Source organism: Rhinolophus ferrumequinum, chromosome 4, assembly GCF_004115265.2.
Source record: "Rhinolophus ferrumequinum isolate MPI-CBG mRhiFer1 chromosome 4, mRhiFer1_v1.p, whole genome shotgun sequence".
NCBI classification, from domain to species: domain Eukaryota; kingdom Metazoa; phylum Chordata; class Mammalia; order Chiroptera; family Rhinolophidae; genus Rhinolophus; species Rhinolophus ferrumequinum.
The window spans coordinates 64,942,024-64,965,575 of record NC_046287.1 but is presented as its reverse complement, the minus strand read 5'-3'; the positions used below and the strand labels follow the sequence as shown (position 1 = coordinate 64,965,575).

The 23,552-nt window shown below is 38.4% G+C and overlaps 2 protein-coding genes and 1 non-coding gene across 3 annotated transcripts; 2 read left to right on the top strand and 1 right to left on the bottom strand.

The window, feature by feature from the left end:
• Positions 1-38: 38 nt before the first annotated feature.
• Positions 39-9,422, top strand: MAK16 (MAK16 homolog). The gene is made up of 10 exons (XM_033104795.1): positions 39-121; positions 2,392-2,441; positions 2,534-2,643; positions 2,748-2,812; positions 3,004-3,155; positions 3,971-4,025; positions 6,980-7,054; positions 7,877-7,993; positions 8,674-8,739; positions 8,941-9,422. Exons 1-10 carry the CDS (start codon positions 107-109, stop codon positions 9,133-9,135), a joined length of 900 nt encoding a protein of 299 aa, XP_032960686.1. The 5' UTR covers positions 39-106; the 3' UTR covers positions 9,136-9,422.
• A 62-nt stretch (positions 9,423-9,484) lies between these two features.
• Positions 9,485-18,036, bottom strand: TTI2 (TELO2 interacting protein 2). Its single transcript, XM_033104794.1, has 8 exons — positions 17,919-18,036; positions 16,896-17,609; positions 15,247-15,433; positions 14,470-14,562; positions 12,983-13,170; positions 12,762-12,905; positions 10,661-10,823; positions 9,485-9,748 (listed from the first exon to the last, which is right to left on the bottom strand). The coding sequence occupies exons 2-8, from the start codon at positions 17,540-17,542 to the stop codon at positions 9,644-9,646; spliced, it is 1,527 nt and encodes a 508-aa protein (XP_032960685.1). The 5' UTR covers positions 17,543-17,609; positions 17,919-18,036; the 3' UTR covers positions 9,485-9,643.
• Positions 18,037-18,315: 279 nt separating this feature from the next.
• On the top strand, positions 18,316-18,419 carry LOC117021824 (small nucleolar RNA U13). Its single transcript, XR_004422918.1, has one exon. It is a non-coding gene; the product is annotated as a small nucleolar RNA U13 (small nucleolar RNA).
• The last annotated feature ends 5,133 nt before the right edge of the window (positions 18,420-23,552 follow it).

Genomic DNA, 23,552 nt, shown 5'->3' with positions numbered 1-23,552 from the left:
GTGATCAGAACTCTCGCGATAGGTGACACTGGAGGTCCCGGAAGTGACTCGCCGGAAGCAGCATGGCTGTTTTCCGGATCTGGTCGCATGCTGAATCGCCGGCACCATGCAGTCAGATGATGTGAGTCTCCTGTTGCTTCTCTGCCTGGGGTTTACGCAGGGTGTCTCGCCCGCTTTAGGCGACTCAGAAGCCACATACTCATTTGGCCCAAATGCCTCGTGTGGCTCCGGAAGCGAGGCTTCCAGAACCCCTATTTCGGGGCGTGGGGCTCTCACGTGTGTACCTTGGGGGTTAAGCAGCCAGACCACCGCCACTTCAATCCGCAGAATGGGAGTATACATCCTTGGTACCTAGAATGACAGACTGCGTTTGCTCCGTGGGGACTTGGGAGGAGGGCTGGCGGGCGGCGGCGAAGTTTAGGCATCACATTTCAGGATCCTTTCCATCCAGGTGCACGTTGCTCTTCAATCTGCTTTTCCTGTGTTTAGGTTTTTCTTTACATTTGTTCCACGTCTGCCCAAGTCATAATTTTGGAAGCATCCGATTAATTCATTTAGTTATTTGTAGGAGAAATACTTAAGTGCTTACAGTATGCCAGGCATTGTGATAATTACTGGAGATTTGGTTGTTAATAAGTCAGACAAAAGACCTCTGCTTTCCTGGTGAGACAGTGAACAAAGAAAAACAATTGCAGTGTGTAACAATACTAAGGAAGAGACCAGAGGTGATGAGTAGAGAGTAATTAAGGAGAGACCACTTCAGATAGGGCTGATCTGGGAAGGTTTCTCTGAATAGACATTTGAGCTGAGATCTAAAGAGTGAGAATGAATAGCCACTGAAGGGCTGAGGGGAAAGCAATCCATCTGCTCAGTAGGAACCTTAAAGTACAAAGATCTGCAGATAAGATTGAAGAGACATAATCACATCAGTGTGACTGTTAAACAGGAATCAAGAGAAGGGAGAGATGAAATGAAGTTGGATGTGCTTGCCAGGGCAAGATCATGTAGAGTCTTATAGGATGTGTTTTTAGGCTTTTAATGGAAATGCCATCTGATTTACGTTTGTGAAAAGTTCTCTAGTTGTGTGAGAGGTTTTAGAAGGAAATAACGAAAGCAAGGGAACTAGAGAATGGTGAAAGTAGCTTCAACTAAGCTAGTAATGTTGAATATGAAAAGAATGCATGGATTTCAGATCTGTTTTATGAGTATAATCGACAAGACTTGGTGATGGGTTAAATGAAAAAGAAAAGGGACAAATCAAGGACTTTTTGATTTGAACAAATAGTTCAATGGCGGTTTTATTTTTGTCGATGGGGAAGACTAGAGAAGGAACACGATACTCTTTAGAGAGGTGTGGAATTGAGAACTTCATTTGGACATGTGAATGTGTATAATGCCTTTTAGACATCCAAGTTGAGATGTCAGGTAGGCAGCTGGATATATATACAAGACTGTTACTCGGGAGAAATCTGACCCGGAAATGACAATTTGGGAGTCAACAAGTTAGAGATGATATTTAAAGCCACCAGCCAAACTGAGCTCCGACTTTCCCAGTTTTATTTCCTCTGACGTGTTTCCTACCATGCCCCGCCAAACACATCCTATAAAATCCCAAAACCATTGTTCCATTCTTTTACATTTCTTTGTTTTTCCCTTTAACTACTTTAAAGCCTTTTCCACTTCCTCAAGGTAGTACACTCAAAGGTTCTCATAGTCTTATACACCTCTATTGTGGTACTTAGAGTGCTGCTTTGTGATGATTTATGTATGTATCTTTCTCTCTAACTAGATAACACTCTTTAAGGACTATACCTTCCTTCACTCAACAAATATTTGAGTGCCTCCTTTGTGTCAGGACTTAGGGATGTCAGTGGCCTTACATAAATTAAGTATACAATAGATGCTGAATGAATAAAGAGCACATTAGTTAGTGGAGGATAATAATAGATGATTTTCCTGGTCCTCAGTAAAATTATGGTATGTATATCCAAAAATCTAGTAGTGTGCAGCCTTTTACAATGGATAATGAACGTTTTAAGTAGAAAGGGAAATTTACAAAATATAGTATCTCATTTTGTTGAAAACACATATACACATAAAATGTAAACATGTATAGAAAAACTTGAAAATATTTACAGAATACTAACGAAATTTCATCTCTGGGTTATGAAGTTATAGTTATTGCCAATTTGTATTTATTTTTACTATAAGAATTTGTTGTATTTGTTAAGAAAAGTCAGACTACTTTACAAAGTATTTTTTCCTCCTCTCATTCCTCAAAGACTCCTTTCCTCAGTAAAGCAGGACACTGCCCTAGGACATTGTTTCTTGGGTGAATATGCCATCTGTTGGGTCAGAGCAATTGAATTGGGTTTATATTTTGTCTTTCAGGTTATCTGGGATACACTAGGAAATAAGCAATTTTGTTCCTTCAAAATAAGGTAAGTCTAGATTTGCAACTTGGACCAAGATTCCTTTAGTTGCTGTCTCGGTAACCCATCTTATAATTCTTGCTCTTTTCCTTCCATTCTAGAACCAAGACACAGAGCTTTTGCAGAAATGAATATAGTCTGACTGGACTGTGTAATCGGTCGTCCTGTCCCCTGGCAAACAGTCAGTATGCCACTATCAAAGAAGAGAAAGGTAACTCCGCAGTTTCAGCTTCCATGATAACTACTCAACAGCTTTAAAAAGGATGTTCTTTATTCTTCCTAAATAATCTTAAAGATACTTACTTTATCCTACAGGACAGTGCTACTTGTATATGAAGGTTATTGAGCGGGCAGCTTTCCCTAGACGTCTTTGGGAACGGGTAAGGCTTAGGACATAAAATTACACTAACCATTGATCAAGAGCACAAATACCACATGCTTTTTTCTCTTTCTTGACCATATCTAAATTAAATTTCTGAAGCCATCCTCATTAGGTCCCATGGGTGGTGTTAACCGTGAAGACCTAATCATTTACTCCTGCCCTTCAAGCTTCCTTTTTTCTGTTTGATAGGTTCGGCTTCATAAAAACTATGAGAAAGCACTGGAGCAAATAGATGAAAATCTAATTTACTGGCCCCGTTTCATTCGACACAAATGTAAGCAGAGATTCACCAAGATCACCCAGTACCTAATTCGAATCCGAAAACTTACACTAAAGCGACAGTAAGTATTTAGACCATTTGTCTTGTTTTGTTTTTTTATTTAAGGAGGGTGCAGCTCACAGTGGTCCATGTGGGGATCAAATTGGCAACCTTGGTGTTATCAGCACCATGCTCTAACCAACTGAGCTAACCGGCCACCCTAGACCATTTGTTTCTAAATCTGTTTTTTCCGTGGATCATGTTATGAAACCTCTAATAATGCTTTCTGTTAAATTCGACTTTGGGTAGTGTTTTGTGATATGCTAAGAAGAAACTTTTCCTCGGATTAAAGTCGTGCCCTTTGATTTTCCAGGATTTTAAAAACAGTATAGTGCAACTTGATTATCCCCTCCCTGTCTGAAAATCAGCTTCAGAAAATTTTATTTCTAACTCCCTGAGGGAATCTTAAAATTAGGGATTTGAAAGGGACCTAAAAATGTAATAAACAGGAACGTAAGACCTTTATTCTGAGTTCAATGAGAACTAATTTTAAAAAGTGATATGAGATCCACAGGGAGTGATAGGCCCTAATACTTCATTGTGACCTGCAGACAGTGCTAAAGATGTCAGTCTTCTACAGAAAATTCCTTTCTTAGTTCATTGAAGCCCTCAAGAAGTCTCAGAATGCTTTAAAAAAAAAAAAAGCCATATTAAACTATGTGTAAAAATGTCTGACTTTTTATAGCATTAAATATCTAGAATTTTAAGTATATAATCTTGCTGTATTCAGCAGAATCCTACAAAGTCAATTCTAATACTTTTTTTCTTCTCATTTCTTGAACGGAACACATAGCACATGTACTTGGGTTTTCTGGTAATGTGTTTTATTTCCCATAGGAGGAAACTCGTTCCTTTGAGTAAGAAGGTGGAGCGGAGGGAAAAAAGAAGAGAGGTAACTTATTCTGATATTCACAGCATCTATTTTTTTATTGAAGGTAGAGCTGTTACCTAGGGCTCATAAGAAAGATTGTCACCACTGTCTGTTCATGCCCTGGATAATGGTTCACTAGTGAATAACAGTATTAGTTGCATAGAGGATAGTTGATATTCCATTCCAGATCTTAAGATTATGACTTCCAGGGCAGGTTAAAATATGGCTGCTTTCGGATATGTAATAGAGAACAGAAAGAACACCTAAAATTGAGATCTACAACTCCTTGTGTAAAATTCTTGAGCTCAAATGTTTCAGAATTCAGAATTTTGGTATGCTGCTGATCTTATATATTACATATTATCCTCTGCAGCGTTTGAACATTCAAACACACTAGTAATTGTGCAGTGAAATATAAGCATGTTCACGCTAGATGGAATTTTTAAAAAGTCTGTAGGTAGCCTTATGTCAGTTCAGGTGATATTAGACCACTAAATTGAGTTTTTAGATTTTGAAATTGCTGGTAGGAATTGATAGGATTATTTATTCCTTTGAAGTAAGCTAGGCAGCTTTGTTACCAAGCTAATGACTAGCATTGGTAATGCTGTGCTATCCATGGAAAATCTCATCAGGAAACTCCAGCCTTTGTGGCAGAGAACAGACTGCCTCTCCACCTCAGTGGTACCTCACTCAAGCTGAATTTGCTTAATGCTTTTCAAGATCCAGGAATCAGCTTTTCCTGAACAAGTTCAAATTTGCAGTCATTCTAGATTATTTGCTTTGCTTACCTCCCCTCTCAGTAGCAGACATTTATCTGATCATTTGTCACATCCTGTTAAGAAATAGCTTTAATAGTCTTGTAAGACTATCGTTCCCATTAGTCACGTAGCATTCTTATCTCATCTATTTTATCATTGGTTTCCAAACATTTTTGATCACCCCATCAATAAAATTTTTGAACATATGGCTCCCCCGTTTATCATTTATAACTATTATTACACACGTGTACTTGCACTCCTAGGTATATTATAAATAATAGTTGTAATGATCTGGTTCTTAGCTGAGTATACTTTTGTCTTTTATCACTCTCATAACTATTTCAGGCATGCTTAGAGAAGTGCATTGTTGATTGTTTGCATTAAGTACTTGCTCTTTATTTTTCATTCTCCACCAATTATGAAGAGGTTTTATTCAGATCCAGCTAGTGAGTTTTCTTCTTCCCTGATTGTTAAACAGATGTTCTTACAAACCTTGCAGAAGAAATTAAATTTTTCTGTTTTTACCAAATAATTTTGAAGCCCTCTGAAAAATGTAGATTTGTAAGATTTTTAAATGGGTTGGAAAATTGTGTTTCCAAATTTTTTAAGTATGTGATTGCAGTTTTTATAGGAGACATGTTTTCAGCAGTGTCACATACAGATGTGATCACTTATTCTTAAGATATCTAGCCACAAAACAAGTTTCTTTTTCTTATAAACTCTTTTAAAAGTATTACAGTTGGTAAAATAATTGCATTTGTGTATTTATTTTAAGATTTTATTGGGGAAGGGGAACAAGACTTTATTGGGGAACAGTGTTTACTTCCAGGATTTTTCCAAGTCAAGTTGTTGTCCTTTCAATCTTAGCTGTGGAGGGCAGCTCAGCTCCAGGTCCAGTTGCCATTGTTAGTTGCAGGGGGCGCAGCCCAGCACCTCTTGCGGGAGTCGAACCAGCAACCCTGTGGTTGAGAGCCTGTGCTCCAACCAGCTGAGTCATCTGACCACCTGGGAGCTCAGTGGCAGCTCATTGACTTCATTCTAGTCCAGAGGGTGCAGCTCGCTGGCCTATGTGGGAATCGAACCAGCAGCCCCATTGCCCAGAGGTCGCGCTCTAACCAACTGAGCCACCCGTCTGCCCCGTGTATTTATTTTTAAAACTCCTGCTATGTTACATACTATTGACAGTCTTTTGTCAGTTTAGAAAAGTTTGGCAAATCTGCAACTATTGTATGTGTATTTTAAGTTCTACAACTCTTTTAAAGTACTAAACCATTAAATAATCAGCATGCCTTTATAACTACTCCCTATCTTATTAAAAACTATTCAGTATCATCTAAATCCATTTAACCAAGCAAACATAAACAGCTATATGTTGTAATAATCTGAATAAAGGAGTGAAATCTCTACTTTCAAACTTTAAAATTCCCCTTGGGATATCTTGTTCATTGTATTTGACAAAACTATTTGATTTATGGACAGAATCAAGGCACTAATGTTAGTATGCATGCAAAATATTTGTAACAATTAAGTTTTGAATATTTTTTTCCTACATCTCAGTGGATCACCCTTGAGGTGTAAGCACCCATTTTAGAGAATAATGTAGAACATCACAGTAGCCTTTTAACTGGTCCATGTGCCCGTCTTTCTGCGTTGATTTATCCCAAACACTGTTCATCATTCTAACATAGCTTCAGTATGTAACACTTTAAAATCCTCTGATTTTCGCTATCAAATTAATGCAGTCTTAGGCTAGAAAGGTAGACTGAGGTCAGTTTTATATTTTGGTTGTGCGTGGTACAAGTTGATGGCACGTCATTTCCTATGAAAGATCATTGAAGAGATTTTATCTCTATCACATGGAATCTAACATTTTAGAAAACATAAAGGAGTGAGTCTCTGTTCCCTTTAAAACTGCGTGAGGCTTGCTAATTTTCTGAGACACTTAAAATGTATGTAGACCTCTTTTCCATATTAAAGGTTTTGTTAGAATTTGATTTAGAATGGTATTTATAAAAACCGCAGGAGTTTTTAAATTGAAAGTTTCCCTAGAAGTTTGAGAGGTAAAGAAGAACTCTATCTGGTTGGAGAGGCAGAAGCCCCAGTAATAGGAGGGAGACGTGATTATATCTTCTTTCTTATAAAAACTTGATAGTTTCATCTACAGGCTGAAAAATGAGTACTAATGAAGTGAATGGGTTTGCTCTTTTTCTCTTACAGGAAAAGGCATTAATAGCTGCTCAGCTGGACAATGCCATTGAAAAGGAATTGCTGGAGAGACTTAAACAAGATACGGTGAGAAAGCTAGAAGCTTTGGGGTACAAATTTTATTTTTTTGCTGGTAAGACCATGCTAGAAAATGCGACAATAGTGGAAAATGTTTATTTTTAAAGATGTGAGAAAGATGCTCCCCTTGATTTTATTCCTGGAATAACTATCACATAATGTCCTGGGTTCCTCATTTAGTTCATTGATGCAAGCACATCAAACGCTTTGGTTACTTTGTACTTGATACAGTGGTACCTCGGTTTTCTAACGTTTCAGAACTTGAACGGTCTTCCAGAACGGATTACATTCGAAAATCGAGGTACCACTGTACTTGATCTTTGATAATTCATTCAGTATACGAGACCTTTCCCTTTTGCCATTATTCCCAACTCCTGTTCCCAACACAATTCCAGACTATGTATAAAAGCCATACATTTTTGATTCTCCTGCCTATTCACTTTTAAGTTCTTTAAAATGAACGTATATTCTTTTTTAGTGGCATTTACAGACAACATGAATAACAATTTTTTCTTTATTGTTTCCCACTTGTCAGGAAATTACATTTGTTCTAATGCACAGATAGGTTTTATACACTACTAAGTTTTAAGTGATCTGCTTCCATTCTTCATAGAAGTTACCAGTTTGGTCATTAATCACTGATTATTTAAATGTCAAAAATGGGCTTTTTAAAGACACTGCCGCCTCTAGGCTTGAAAACAGTATAGAAATATTACTCATCAAATTAAGTATTCTCGTTTCACTAAGGGAAAAATAACATGCTTGTCGGACAGTGGGCTTTAAATTGTAAGATCCAAGTGTAGTAAACACAAATCTGTGTATGTTCTTCAGTATGGCGACATCTACAACTTCCCCATCCATGCCTTCGACAATGCCCTGGAACAGCAGGAAGCAGAGAGTGACTCTTCAGATGCTGAGGAAAAAGATGATGATGATGATGATGATGAAGTAAGCCTTGTATTTTTTGCTTTGTCAAGCAGTAATCAATAGGACTAGATCTATTTTAGTGTAATTGAGACACAGAACATCATTTTTAGTCCCCTAACCAAAAATAATGTAATTGTATTTTTCTATCATGAGATTTATTCTGGTTCAACAGTGGCTGCTTTATTCTCCATGTTCAGTCAACAAACTGCATTGACAGTTTTAATCTGATTGGCATTCTAAAATTTTTCCTGCAAGGTGACAAATGAAGAACCGTCATCAGCTGATAGAACATACCATTAAGGAACCTACTGAAATTTACAAAGGGTTAAATTTTATTATTAACATACGAGAGGTACTTGAGTTGCTAGTATTTTTAGGAAAAGGGCAGATTTAACAAGTAAATGATTACTCACATGGTATACTCACATAGGTACATAGGTATACTTTTCCTATTAGTAAACTATTTTTGATATTTGAAATTAATAGTTTTAGTTCAATGTACAAAGAATTGTTTGTAGATCCTGTATACTGGTTTCAGAAGTATTAAACTTGGATGTAAGTACATTTTGGTTGTCTAGTAAGTAGATTCTGATGCTGTGTATATCTGTACTTATTTATCAAAGAATAAAACTAGATATCTATGCTAAATTTTCATTATGTATTTTAAAACTTTTGAACCTAATAGTTGTGTTTCATTTTAGGATGTGGGAAAAAGAGAGTTTGTGGAAGATGATGAGGTGGACGAGAGTGACATAAGTGATTTTGAGGTGAGACTTACGGGTAAAAAAATTGTCTGCTGGCCTTCAGCAAAAAAAAACAGAAAAAAGGGAAGAAAGAAATAAGAAGGATTTCCAAACACAGAGAGGCAGATAAATTATCTGGTTTATTCTAAATTGAGAAGACAGTGGTGTTTGGGGAATGAATCTAATATCTTCTTCCCTCTTTTATTTTTTCCCTCCCCATATTAGGATATGGATAAACTGGATGCCAGCAGTGATGAAGACCAGGATAATAAATCCTCCAGTGAGGAAGAAGAAAAGGCCCTTGATGCCAAACACAAAGGCAAAACACCCTTGAAAGGACCCTTGCAAAGAAAACGAGCATATGTGGAAATAGAATATGAGCAGGAGACAGAGCCTGTGGCCAAGGCCAAAACCACGTGATTTCCCTTGAGACATTTCTAAACAGGACTTAACATTTTCAGCTTCTTCCTTTCTTTTATCCTCAACACATACATACCTCCAGTTTTCACTCTTTATGTTGTATATAACAGAATATTTGTGTTTTTGATATTTATGCCACTTCTGTGGGGCAAGAATTCTAGCATGGAGTGGAGGAAATCCTTAAGTTGTAAAGAGTATTTTTATAGCTTTGGCATATGTGCTGAAGTGACAGCTTGAGCCCAAGAAGCTTAACAGATGAGTCTGTGGTTGTCAATATTTCTAATTTTCATTTCATTTCCTTGGTGTCTCCCCCCAACTTTATTTAGAAATGTCCAGACTTCAATTTTTTTCTGTTCTCCTTTCAATACTTCTATGAGAACAAAAGGAAAAAAGAAAAAAGAAGGAAAACAATTTAAATTAAAATGTTCGGTATAAAAATACCTTTTTTCTTAAATAATTCCATTTATACCAAAAAAATCCTTTTCTCTTCAGGAAAGTAACACAAATCTTAAGTTCCATCACAGGGAGTGCCTTCAGAAACCTGCTGCACTTTCCTGATATAGTTTGCCACCTTGCTGTCTTCACAGCTTTGGAGAATTTTGGCCAGAAGACTCTGAAACATGAAACCAAACAGGCTTTAATTATTTTTCCCCCTTTTACCTTGGTTCTTCTTGGCACCATACTCAAAGGAGGAAAGAATGAATTACACTAGGGGACAGTTCACAGAACCAAGTACAACTGTAAAAATTGTTGACATGCTTGGACTTGTCCTGCTGGCTCATGAAGAAGCAGCTTTATACCAGCCAGGTATAAATGTCAACAATGTCAGGGCTCGAAAACTTCCTGACATTAAAGAGCCAAGATGAAGTAACTTGAAAAAACTAATAAAACAACAAACTAAGCTATCTCTAAATATTTTTAGGCTATGAATTTCTTTTCATGCTACCTTATATCTTTCAAGATTTCTAAATGGGATAAAGAAATGAAGCAGTCATTTACTAAATGTATATAAATATACACAGCTGTGATATGCTATGGCTTTGATAAGTTAACTTTTGTGGAGTATGAGGCCAAAGAAAGAATTCCCATGTGGATAAATAAGAATATGGACAAACACAGTTGTCCCCCAAAACTGGAAACACATCTAGTATATGAATTACTCTACCTATATTATTACTCCATGGTGGCTTATAGCCCGTTATTTTACCTTTTTTTCTGTTTTTCTTCAATGACTAGAATAGAATTTAAATTTTACAAACTCTTGATCTCATGATCCTTTTGCCTATTCTCTGTCCTAGCCCCAGAGACGTTTGCTGATCCTCTTTCCTTTTGGTCTGAATGATTCCAAATGCCTTAAATAAGGTATTATTCAAACTGTTGAAGGCTGGAGGGCTCCAGAGGTGGAGAACTGAACCCTCCATGACAATTTATAGACTTAGGCATTTGAACAGTAAAGTAGAATCAGTTGTGGGAATTAAATAAGGATAATGAGGCCTAACTGAAACCAAGTTGCAGACTCCTTTACCTTCACTTGTCCTTGAGAACAGTGGTCCAGGAGAATCAGGCAGTCTGTGGCCTCCTCTAACAAGGCGCTCTTAACAGGCTCAGGTGTAAGGTTTGGATCCCTTGCTACATCACATATAAGTTTCAAAAGAGCCTTCAATAAGACCACAAGTCTACAGGAAACTCTGGAATGAAGAAGAAAAACTGTTCAATTCACACTGTAAACCACGAATATCAAACAGAGACTTCAAAGGTCAATTAGTATAAAGCTGTCATTTCATAAATGAAGGAACTGAAGTCAACTGACTTAAAGACCACAGAACTAGAGACCAGACTCCAGATTTCTTAACTCAAGCCCGCTATTGTTTCTACAGCATACCACCCACATACGTGTATACACAATGGCCTAAGAATACCTTGCTCCTCTCCAGAAATTTGGTTCTTCTATAAGGAAATTGCCCTTCTTGAAAAGGGAGAACTGGGATCTCACTAGGGGCCTATAGTTTTGGCCAGAAAACGAGAGTGCTCATAGTCCTTTAACTTTTATGCAGTCTTAGGCCTGAAAGTTTAAAATAAGGGAAACAAACTTGGCAGGTGTCAATTTGAATTTTCTGTCACTTAATTCCAGATCCTAGTTACTATCAGTTAAACTGAGTGTATTTACTTCTACTTAATAACCTTTCTAAAAGATTTTATCTTGATAAAGTTCTGGAAGTGAGTAGTGGTGATGGTTGCACAAAATTGTGAATGTACTTAATGTCACTTAATGAACTGTACACTTTAAAACAGTTAATGTGTTTTTTTTTACCACAATAAAAAAACTAAAAAGCCTTAATGGAAGCAGAAAAGTAATTTAACTTGAAGTGTGAAAATATACATAACAAGCCACATTTCTGGACAGAAATATGACTGGGAGAAGAAAAGTTTGCATCCCTCACCTTGATCTTCAAAATACTCGTTTCCTATAATCTGTATACTGCTCAGACCTCCACCTGTCATCATTCAATATAAAATCTTTCATAGGCCCCACTCCTCCACACATACTTTACATTGATTTTCTAACCCCTGTATTGCTTGCCTATCTCTTCTACTTGGAATCTTGGTCTCTGGTCTTTAAAGGCCTGACAATATTAATGTGTTTCAGTTTCATTCATCCATCTATTCAGGTTCACTTTCTTCAAATATTTGTGTAGTTAATACCAGGTACTGAGTAAATTGGTATGCTCAGTGTATCAAAGTGACCTTTAATCTTCCTGGAGTTTATACTTCAGTAGAGGAGAAATTAGTAAACAAATGCAACCTGGTTACAAATGTGACTGAGGTAAAGACTGTCGGGCACATTATAAGGAAATGAGGGAATATGGCTCAGAATAGATACGTATGTTGGTAAGGGACTGGACTCTACCTGAATTAACTGTCATTTCATGCGAGAAAGCCTTTTGTTGGCTTAACATGTTTGGGTACCAGTTTACTGTTCCTGACACCTACTTCAAGCCAGAGTTGGAATGCTTTCTAAGCAACCATACCCTAAATCAGTATTCTGATCACTGGCCTACAGATGTTCAATAATGTGCTATGAAGTGCTCCGGTCTTAATTAGATTTAAGAAACATTAGGATGAACAAAGTTGGACATGTCTTCATTGTAACACAGGTGTCCAAACTTTTTTCAACGTTTTTCACCAAGGGCCATATGCGGTAAAATACACAAACAGCCGGGCCACTCACTCGAGGTGAAGTCCGTATTGCCTCACCTGGTTTATTTAAGTGAACTAAATATACTTTTGGAATTTGTTGCGGGCCAATTAAAAATGGATTGCGGGCCGCAGTTGTCCCGCGGGCCACAGTTTGGACACCCCTGTTGTAACACTTCTAAATGGCCTTTTAAAATTTAATGTACATTATAAAGCTAGAGAGATGTACACCTGAAACAACACGGGGTGTACTGTATCTTTTAAATGCCATTTTCTCAGTTCAAAATCCAATAGGTGTGTAAAATGGAAGGTATTGAAATACATGCCATGCACTTAATACTGTGTACTGCATGTACACCTGGGCAAGTTCTAAAGAGAAAATCGGCTGAGTTTTGCCCCTCTTAGCACACCTGTCTGCGTGGCTATTATACCTGGGCCAAGTATACTGCATGAGAAGTTTTAGGGTTTCTAATATCTTCAATCTGGCTTCCTCTTCTGGTCCATCATAAACCTCCAGATAACCAAGGATGACTCGCTCCAGCCTCTTCAAGTGGCGCACAGTTAGGATCCCCAACCTACAAACGAAAGAGAAGTTGTGATACCAAAGAGATGAAGTCAAGGAATATGGCCAGACCAGCAGCCTGGCACTCACCTCTTCACGAAAGCTGGTAGGTTTCTCGCATAGGTCCTGCGTGAGAGAAGGCGGTGCTCTGGCTCCATGTGGGTCAGGATCAGCTGCAGAACCTCATCACAGTGCGTGGTGGGTCGAGCTGCATCTCCCTTCCAGTGCAGGGCTTTCTCCAAGACGGGGAATAAATCCAGCAGACACAGGAGCACAGCCTAGGAGAAATAATGGAAAGGAACTAGAGTTCATCCATTTGTATTCACAACACTCACTGATGTTTCTAGCAACTTGATTAATCTTGGGGTCCATGTCATAGAATTCTAAAACATACTGGTAAGAATACATTAAGTACATACTACTTTACATTTTCAAAATTTTTTACATTATCTCATCTGACAGTCTCAAAGTTAATACCTTCCCAGGATTGTGCTTTGCTAAGCTATAAAATGGGAAGAAAGGCAGAGCTCAGACTTTAACCCAAATTTTAGGAGTCTAAGTCTATTGTCACTACATTACTAAGTTTAAATGATATTTACATGTACTTAAAATAAAACTCCTGCATAGAATCTAAAGTAGTACTCATTTGTATCCAATTGATCACCTTATCTGAAGTTGCAGTGTCTAGGCAATCCCTTCTAGCTTTCCTGGGATCTTTGGGTTTTGAGTGTATTTTGGGGTGGTTTTTTTTGGCTTTTTTTTTAACACTATCTGAAGAGCCCCAATCTTTTTGCCTCTGTTAGTATCTGTCAATATCTAAAAATAATATTTTAAAAAGAGGTGGCAGAGTGGGGGAAAGGTAAGTAGACATAAAATAAGAAACAAGGCTATCTATACCTCTAATTTTATATAACTTGTTTCTTCTGTCTTGAAAATGTTCTTCCCTCTCCTAAGACACTCATCCTTCAGAAGCATATATCACCTCCTTCTGGAATCCTCCTAAAACCACCCAACACCAATAGTTGCCTGTTGCTGGACACCCACTGCACTCTGCAAACCTCTTTTAATAGTTCATATATTTACATAAATGTCTCCTAAAGGGTTTCTTAAAGCCAGAAACCCTGCCTGGTTCAATCACTCTTGGAACCTACAGTGATTATTGGCACACAGTAGGTACTCAGTGTCTATTGAGTGAAAGAATAAATGACACTAAAATATCCAACATACCAGGAGTTTCAAGTGTGTGTTGATGTAAAGCAGAACAGGAGACAGTTAAATGAATAAAAAATAGCACTTCTTCAGACATAAAGGTGTCCCCCCGGCCAAGTGATAAATAACACACAGATGAAGACAAAACTTTCCTGTGGAGAATCAGGAATGCAGATGCCTGCTTGGTATTATGATATTTTTACTAGTCATTGCTACCTCCATATTTTCAACGGAGCGATGGCTTTTAGTATCAGCCTCACTTTCCAAGAGAAGAAAATGTCTCTCAACTATTCTTATTCACATAATGCCACCTGCTACTGAAATTTGAGAACTCAAGACTCACAGTTAGGAACAACTCTTACAATTACCTGAATAAGGTGGTGCTCTGGTGTGTACAGGTGGTTGAAAAGGGCATGATATAGGACCTCAGCCCTGTTATACTGGAGCAAATCAGCAGCTGGCTGCAATCAGATAAATTACCCAATTAAAAGAAGTTTCCCAAGGCTGACAAAATGCTGGTAATTTTTGAAATTGGATTATGGGAGCATAGGATTCATGATACCACTCTCTATTTCTGTGTATATTTTAAAGCTCCATAATACACAGGTATTAAAACAAAAGTCTCTTTGAGTAACAGCTTCCACATATGGGCATAATCCCTTTCAGTTTGACTTTTTTGCTCCTTGAAAGTCAACTGTTAACAATTCAAGGTCCGGTTATTCAGTTTGACAATGGCTATACCTTATGTCCATGATAACGGCCCATGTTTCTTATATAGTATATTATATATATGAAATACAACCTCTACTAGGTTGACAAAGGAAAAATATAAAGAGAAAAAATATAAATGAGTGAATTAGTCACATTACAGCATTAATTGGAAAGTTAATAAAAGATGAAAACATAGGCAACAATAAAATACTGTGTTTCCCTGAAAATAAGACCGGGTCTACTATTAATTTTTGCTCCAACAGACGCATCAGGGTTTATGTTCAGGGGATGTCATCCTGAAAAACCATGCGAGGGCTTATTTTCCGGTTAGGTGTTATTTTCGGGGAAATGCAGTAGTGGTATCACGAATGAGGAAGAGCCATGATGACTCAGTCTGCCTGATCAAAACAAATGACAGAGCACAGGGTGCTTACCACATTAAGCACAATGTGATGGAGGCAGTCTATACCCAGAATTTTGTTCTCAGTTTGATAGTCGTCTGAGATGAGCAATGATGGGGGAAGTATCCTTTCTAGATGTTGGTTCAGCCAGGGTCGAGTGACCTGCTGCAGAGTCCATGAGAAAACATGTTTGGTGGCAGGGTTATTCTTCCAGGACTCCCTTAATGGAAATACGAAACCACATTAAGTAAAGTGCCAAGGTATTAACTAGCAAATTCAAGCGAAACAAAATATTTTCTTGTCCTTGAGAAAATTACATCCCACATAACTCTTGATGTTATTACATTTTAAAATTTAGACCAAAATAACTCAGAGAACTTACACTAAATTCATTTAACAATCACCTAGGGCTCTGGGTCTAAACCTTATCCAATGAGAAGCAGCCATTTATAACCATAGCTATGTAAAAGATCTGTGTGATGGTGATTACAATGAAGATGTGTTGAGAAGGGAGAGAGGAGTAAAGGAAATGTCTTTTATTATTATTATTATTATTATTATTATTATTAAGGGAGCAAATGAATCAATATTTCAACAGCAGTTTATACTTTATAAAATGAATTTACACACATTTCTCAACTAATCTTCAAAATAACTGTGTAACAGGTAGTATTATCTTTGTATTACAAATAATGAAATTGAAGTTCAGAGTGGTTATCTGACGTGGTCCTACTCAGGAACAATAAAAAGAAGTACTATCTGCCTTACAGTTAACTCCAAGTTTCTGGTAAAATGTCAGTTATGTACACATTTTTTTCTCATCACTACAGTGTTACAGATACTTTTGCAGGACATTTGGTCATATCCAAAACATTGACGGAGACAACTGGTCTATGCGAAAAGGTCCTTGAAATTTGGTCCTGTCGGAAATGTCCACACTTAGGAAAACATCCTTGGGTTCAAACAGCCCATAATATTTATTTATACTTTTGGTTTACAGGATTAATACATAAACTACTATCATGATTTATTGGTTGAATAATTGTGTTGTGGCTGTATTGCCAATAACTCCTTCAACTTGGTAGTCTAGCTAGTTCTGGCCCATAGAGCTAGGCAGATGTGGTAGCATGGATCAAATGTCTGTGAAAGTTTTGGACAGGATCAAATTTCAAGAATGTGTATGAAATGTCTCCGTGGTCATTTTGGACAGGACAAAGTGTCCACTAATCACAAATACTAATATACAAAATAGCAAGAGGAAACTCACAAAAAATACTTTAGCTAATGGCAATCTAAAGGTTTTATTTTTTTCATTCCAAACATTGCTTCCATATCTAATACCTCTCTCTATCTACTAGCGATGAGTTTCAAGATCGCTAAGTTTAAATTCAAACCATAAGTTTAAAATCCCCATCCCCACCTAAGAAAGTTAAGTCTAAGTAAATGGGACAGAACTTCCAATTTCCAGGGCAGATATCATGGGGACTGAAAAGAGCACTAGAAAATGGAATCGGAAAACCTGAGTGCTAATGTCGAATTTGCCACTATCTAGCTATGTCATTTACAGCTAATCATAATCTTTGTGGACCTTACCAGACCTGTTATTACAACACTAAGGTTCCCTTGAGCTCTAACATTCAAAACAGGCTGAAGCCCAAGTCGGCCCTTTTCGCAGTACTCACTTATTCAAATCAGGCTTAAGAAGCCCCATTATCACAGTAAATTGCCCTTTCTCATCTTCATTTTCTCCACGGAGGAATCCTGCGACAGACCCACACTCAGTAACTTGAAGCAGTAAGGTGAGTACCTCTCCAGCAACAGTCTGAGATCTTGGGCTGGTCCATGGTTGCTCCAAGCTGTGTGTGACGGCAAAAATATAGATGGGTCCCGCCAAATGACGTAGGCCTGTCTTCCAGGCCGGATAAACCAAGGAATTCTTGGCAGCCTCAACTTTCCTCAATAGCTTAAGAAACAGTACCCCAACTGCTGCCGCTTTCTCGGCCACTGCAGAGTGACGATCACTTCTACCTTCCTGCTCCTTGGGTGGGGCCGCATATTTCTCCACGGTTTTTGCCACATGCCCTAGCATCTCAGGCATTCCGCGGAGCGATGTGCCACTGCCCTCAAACAATTGATCACACTCTGTGGCATCTATGAGAGCACTGAGGTCCTGAAGAGCTGCATTTCTGGCCTTGCCCCGTGTGAACTCCTGGCCGGTAAGATGGTGCAAAATCTGGGAGAAGGCCTGCCCGAGGTCGGCAGAATGCCACTCTCCAGGCAAGGAAGAATCCTCCCGCGATGGGGATTCCCTAGAGCTGTCCTGCTCCATTCCTCAGACTGCGGCTGTGATGGCTGGTCTACCCCCGAGAACGAAGATGAAGGCGGGACGGGATCCGCTAAAGAGGGACGGAAAGATCACCGGGAGGCTGGGATTCTCCCACAGAACAGAACTAAAACCAAATAAAAACGCGAGACATCTTGGAGGAGGGAGGGCGAGTCTAACCGGCATAAGAGTAAAGTGTGCGTAAAGGAAAACACGGAGAAAGGGACCTCTCTGGGAGTAACAGAATCTCAGACTCCCAGAAGTGAAGTGGAGAAATTACTCCTGTGCTTCTGAAGACTAAAAAAAAAAAAAGAAAAGAAAAGAAAGAAAAGAAAAGAAAACCCTAAAGAGTTTAAGGAATAAACTACAGCATGATACGAACACGATTACCGGCACTAGCAGCCCTTCCCGCACACCCTGTGCCTATCAGGATCCCGCCCGAGCTAACGTGGTTGCCGCAAAGCACAAGACTAGCTTCCGCCTATACGGCATCAACTCCGTCATTTCACGATCTACTGTCGTAAAGCAATAAAGAGCCAGGCTTTTTTAAAAGGTGGAGCTGTTGCGGAAAATTTGCATAGAGAGTGATGAGCTAGCTAATTTTGTTTCTGTTTTCACTTACGAAGTAGAAACAAGAGAAATGTCACGGAATATCGGTGATATTTTTGAAACATACAGGATCTTTATGTCAAGACTGAATATATATAGACTGTATCTGTCACCCTTTCTGCAAAGTGAGTAGGCCACACTCGAGTGCCCTTAACCGGCCGTTCAGCTCGATCCTTTTGTAGTTCATAAGTGTGATGATTGGGTGTTCATGCTGTTGTGTGAGATGTGCCTCCCACAAACCTTGTTACGACAACGGCACATTACCCGTCTGACGTGAACTAGAGGGATCCTCTATAGTTTTCAAACATTTGGGAAAGTTTTTGTTTTTTTCTACTATTAGTTTGTATGTGTATTACCTCGTATTGTGCTTTCCTGCCTGGGTACGAGCTGTAGTTTTCTGCGTTTTGACATCTAAGCTTCGCGGAAAGTTTAGGTTTTACTGTGCAGTTAGCTTCTTAAAGTAGGAAGTGCCGAACTTGAAACAACTACCGCCAGTGTGTAATCCCGAGTTGGCAATGCGTCTGACGCTGGGTAGCCGCTCGCGATTAAAACGGGTGGTCTGGGCTGGGGAATCCTGCTGCGGGCCGTCCCGCGTGTGGTCTCCAGGTGTTGGCTGCGTGGCAGCCGTGGGCGGCTCCTTCAGCCAGGCGAGAGCGAGCGAACGGACAGCTGAGCCCTGCAGGTCTTTGGTTCGGTTTTGACTGGGTTGGGGAGCCACGGCTTTGTGCGACCCCTTTGTCCTAGCCTGTGTCAGATTGCGTCGGCCTTACCTGTCCCCCTCGCTGCGGGTTCTTTGAGGGTGGAGTTGTGTGCCCGGGGGCGGGTCACATATCTGGCCTTCCTTGGGAGTTCGTCGGTGACTTCATATAGCGTCCACCATGTCCTGGGAGCCCGGGGAAGCAAACTTAATTTGTGCCAAGGCGTGGGCCGCAGCACAGAGAGATGGGCGTCGTATACTCGGAGGGGTCGTAGAGCGAGCTGGGCAGGTTCTCGGAGAGGGACCTGCGGGGTCCTCGGGAAGCCCCACACCTGGCAGCCACCGCTCGGACCTGCGCGGCTCGGCGGCTCGGCGGGTCGGCTTAGCCTCCTCCAGGCACCCAGCAGGTGGCATCCTGGGTGTGTGTGTGTGTGTGTGTGTGTGTGTGTGTGTGTGTAGAAAAGAGGGTGTGTGTGTGTGTGTAGAAAAGAGGGAGATGTCAAGGTTCTCCTATCCAGGGAGTGGTTATGGTGCGGGGAGACTTACAGTATGGTAGTCTTGCCTTGGAGAGGGCACTGCTTGCAAGCATCCTATATGCGATTCCTTCCTCGCTCCCTGCCTCCCTCCCACTCTGTGTGACTTTGGGCAAAAGTTCGGTAACCTTTCTGCGCCTTGATAGTCTTTAACTGTAAAATATGGGTAATCATACGTAGTCCCTACTTCTCATGCTTGTTTTGAGAAATAAAGGAGTTAAATATATATGTAAACTGCTTAGAGAAATCTCTGGTCAGTGGTAAGTTCGATACAGGTGTTATCTCTTATTATTACACCACAGTTTCTGTATTAACTTACATTTCCTCTTTTCAGGGGAATTTTGTGGTTCCTTTTTGCCTCTTTCATTTGGCCTAGACTTCTCTGATCAGTTGGCACTCATAATGTTCTAAATAATTTCGAACATTGATAAAAATAATTTCCTCCCAAGGGGATTCTCCCACACTAAAGTCCAGGTGGGAGCAAGATGCCAATGGACAGATAGTTATTGTATCCCTCCTGTGTGGGAGTCTGTTTTCCCTGTTTCACAGGCCCCTTGTGCTAAGTGGATACAAGATCTCACTCCCTTATGAGGAAAGTACTTGTATTGCAGAGGTCTCCCCCTCTACTCTTCAGTTTCTTGAGGCCAGAGACCAGGTCTTTATCCTCAGTGCCTGGCACAATTTAGTCATTCCATAAATGTTTGTTGAACCCACATGTCTATCCACAGACGACTGGCTGAATAAACCACGGTGCATCCATACAATAGCGTTCTGTGAAGCTGTACAAAGGAATGAAGAGCATCTCTGTGGAAAGCCATGGAGCTCTAGCACATACCCGGGGTGCCAAAAAAAATGTATACAAGTGGATGCTTTGGTCAACGTTGCTCAAGCAGTAGTTTCCCGTAATCAGAAGTGTTTGGATACTGATGGTAACCACTTTGAGCACCTCTGGTAATTGCAAAAGTCAAATGTGACTTGTATTCATCTTTTGTTATCGGTATATATTGATTACAATTTTAATAGTTTTTCTGTTTCTTAAAATGTGTATACATTTTTGGCACTCTCTGTATTAAGTGAAAAAAGCAAGGCTGAGACCATGTATATGTTTCCTTTCTTCTAAGAAAGATGTGTGTGCACTTGCTTACGTTTTAGCCCTTTTGCTGTGACAGTCGCATATATCCAAATGAATATTTCCATCCGCTGAGTGAAGATGGAAACTTCCAGAAAGGAAGTTTAGGAAAGCAGATGTACATTTTTGCTATATTTTTGTGTTTTTCAAAAATGAATAACAATACAAAATTTTTATACATAAAAATGTCATTTATTTACAAAGCAGCTCAAATTATTATTATGAAATGCATAAAATAGTCAAAATATCAACATTTTTGTGGATTTCTGACACATTTGGGGGAAAAAACTTGAAATCAATTAAATCAGTGAAAGAGCTTAAAGAAGAAGCAATGGAAGTACAAATTACAAACTAATGAAAATGGCTACACATAAGAAAAGAACAAGGTAAAAGATGAGGATGGAAGCTAGACTTCTTTTTATATACTGTATTTTATAGTTTGATTTTGCAATCATGTAAATGTTTTACATAATTTTTAAAGAAAATAGCAAAGCATTTCCTAAAAGAAGCCATTAATCAAAGTATATATGGAGTTACTAGCATTACCATGTGGAACAATAAGAAGCTGAATTTAAAATTCATTATTTTGACTATATATTCTTAGTGTAACATATCGTAAGGACAAAAAAGAATGGTGAAGAAATCAAACTTCACTTAGTAATAATATTTGTTAGTAATAATACTAGTATTGTTATTTAGATGCTATTGCATGTATTATGTATATTATATATATGTATATAAAATAGCAAATAAGTAATTCTCTTAATATGGTTAGAAACCAAGGTCTCCAGTGAAAGATAAATAAGGTACAGATATCAAATCAGTAAGTTAGGTATAAATTAAATTCTGTAATTGAAAATTTGAATTGCCAATGGTAGCATAAATTCATGATGAACTTTTAATCTTTCCTCCAAATACCTATATCCTAGCTGTGTTCACTGTAAAGGCCAAGAAGCAGTGACAATCCAACACTATGAGCAGCCCTGGTGTTCAGATTCATAACCTAAATGCCATTGCCCTCTACAAGGAACCCGGACTCCTTTAGGAAATGACTGGTTTCAGAACGGGGGCAGGGATTATGTGCGATGAGCCAGTGGCATTTTATTATGCCAGAGAGCAAGGTAGCTATCAAATACTACTAAGGTTATGTCAAAAGAACACAAAGGCCAAGATGAAGGGGCACCTTTTGGCCAAAGAACAATTTGGGCTTAAAAAAGAATCATTAATGGATTGAAACATATTAAATATATACAAATTCATGAAAGTACAGTACTACTAAAAAAAGAAAAATTCTGATCATTCACCCTTGGATCATCTAGGGAACGAACTGTTGTGTTTTTAATTGGTAAATATAAGAAAATAGTCAAGCATTTATTCTGTAATATATTTCAAGGTACCCAGATAGTTCGTAAGGGTAACAAACGCAGCAGACCTGAAAGAATCAGCAAGTCGGTATTCACAACTCCTAAAGAAGCACTGATAGTAGGTAATAATCATCCATGGCTATTGAAATTATTAGATAGAATGGTGAAGGGAATGATGGCTGGATTGAGCTATCAAAACCTGAATCCACTGATGTATCTTAACATCACTAAAAGTGAAACATCCAGATACCATGTGCCCCGTGATGTGATGCAATAGGAAACACACACCATCTATGACATGTTCTTGCACCAAAAAAAAAAAAAAAATTTGACCCCAAATGTACTCAAACTTCTACACCTAATTACCAAATGGAAAGAAATGTGGAGGGCAAACAGATTAAAAGATACCAAGACAGTATAATCAGCAAAGCTAAGGATGTGGGAAATCCACAAATTACCAAGTTTCTTCAATAAATAACTGGAATGAAAGAAATGGAGTAGAGGGAAAACCGATATAGGTTAAAAGTTTTTAAAGACACATCAATCTAATGCAATGTTATTTTCAATAAATTATAAGAAGATATATTTAAGACAATTAGGGAAATTTGAACATAGATGTGTAATTAGAGTGTTTATATAATTTGTCATCTAAACACGGCATGTTGAGAATTAAAGGAGACAATATTTATGCTGGTACAGAGGTGTAAGTTGGGTCTGTCCCAAGCAAACTTGATTACCCTGGTATTACATAAATTTGTGCAATTATTGTTAATTTGATAATGTTATTATGTTTATAGATTTTTTTTACATTATACTAGTTTCAGGTGTACAACATAATGATACAGTATACTCATACGTATACCGGTATATTGGGTAATGATCACCACAATAAGTCTAGTTAACATCACACAGTTACAAATTTTTTTTCTTGTGATGAGAGTTTTTAAGATCTCCTCTCTTAGCAATTTTTAAAGATATAATACAGTGTTAACTATATTCACCATGCTGTACATTACATCCTCAGGACATATTTATTTTATAACTGGAAATTTGTACATTTTGCCTGCCTCCCACCCCCCTGCCTCTGGCAACCACCAATCTGTTATCTAAGAGCTTGTTTTTTTATTTTTGTCTTAAAAAAATAAACAAAGGTTTGGGGTTTTTTAAAATGTTTTTTAAAGCTAGTTGTTAAAAAAGAAAACAACTCTCAAACATTTTAGTCTCAAAATCTTTTAAATGAATCACAAAGATGGCTAAGATCAAGAACACTGAAAAAAATTTTGGCAGGAATGTGGAGTAATTGCAATGCTTATACATTGGTGGTTCAAATGTAAAATGGTGCAGCTGCTGTGGAAAACGGTTTGATAGTTTCTTAAAAAGTTAAACATAGAGTAACTTAGATTTAAACTTATGGCCTAGTAATTCTATTCCTCGGGATATAGCCAAGAGAACTAAAACTATGTATTCATAAAAAAACTTGGACACAAATGTTCTAAGTAGCATTATTCATAACAGCCCAAAGTGGAAACAACATAGAATTTGTCTGTCAATTGATGAATGGATAAACAAAATGTGGTATATAGGTACAATGGACTATTATGCATCCATAAAAAGGAATGAGGCTCTGATATGTGCTATAATATGGATGAACTTTAAAGACATTATGCTAAATGAAATAAGCCAG

Coding starts and splice junctions, on each gene's coding strand:
- TTI2 (XM_033104794.1), bottom strand. CDS start 17,542: ATGGAGCAGGACAGCTCTAGGGAATCCCCATCGCGGGAGGATTCTTCC. Junction 14,563..15,246: donor ATCACATTGTGCTTAATGTG/GTAAGCACCCTG, acceptor ATCTGATTGCAG/CCAGCTGCTGATTTGCTCCA. Junction 12,906..12,982: donor CTACCAGCTTTCGTGAAGAG/GTGAGTGCCAGG, acceptor TTTCGTTTGTAG/GTTGGGGATCCTAACTGTGC.
- MAK16 (XM_033104795.1), top strand. Junction 2,442..2,533: donor TTTTGTTCCTTCAAAATAAG/GTAAGTCTAGAT, acceptor CTTCCATTCTAG/AACCAAGACACAGAGCTTTT. Junction 8,740..8,940: donor GTGACATAAGTGATTTTGAG/GTGAGACTTACG, acceptor TCCCCATATTAG/GATATGGATAAACTGGATGC.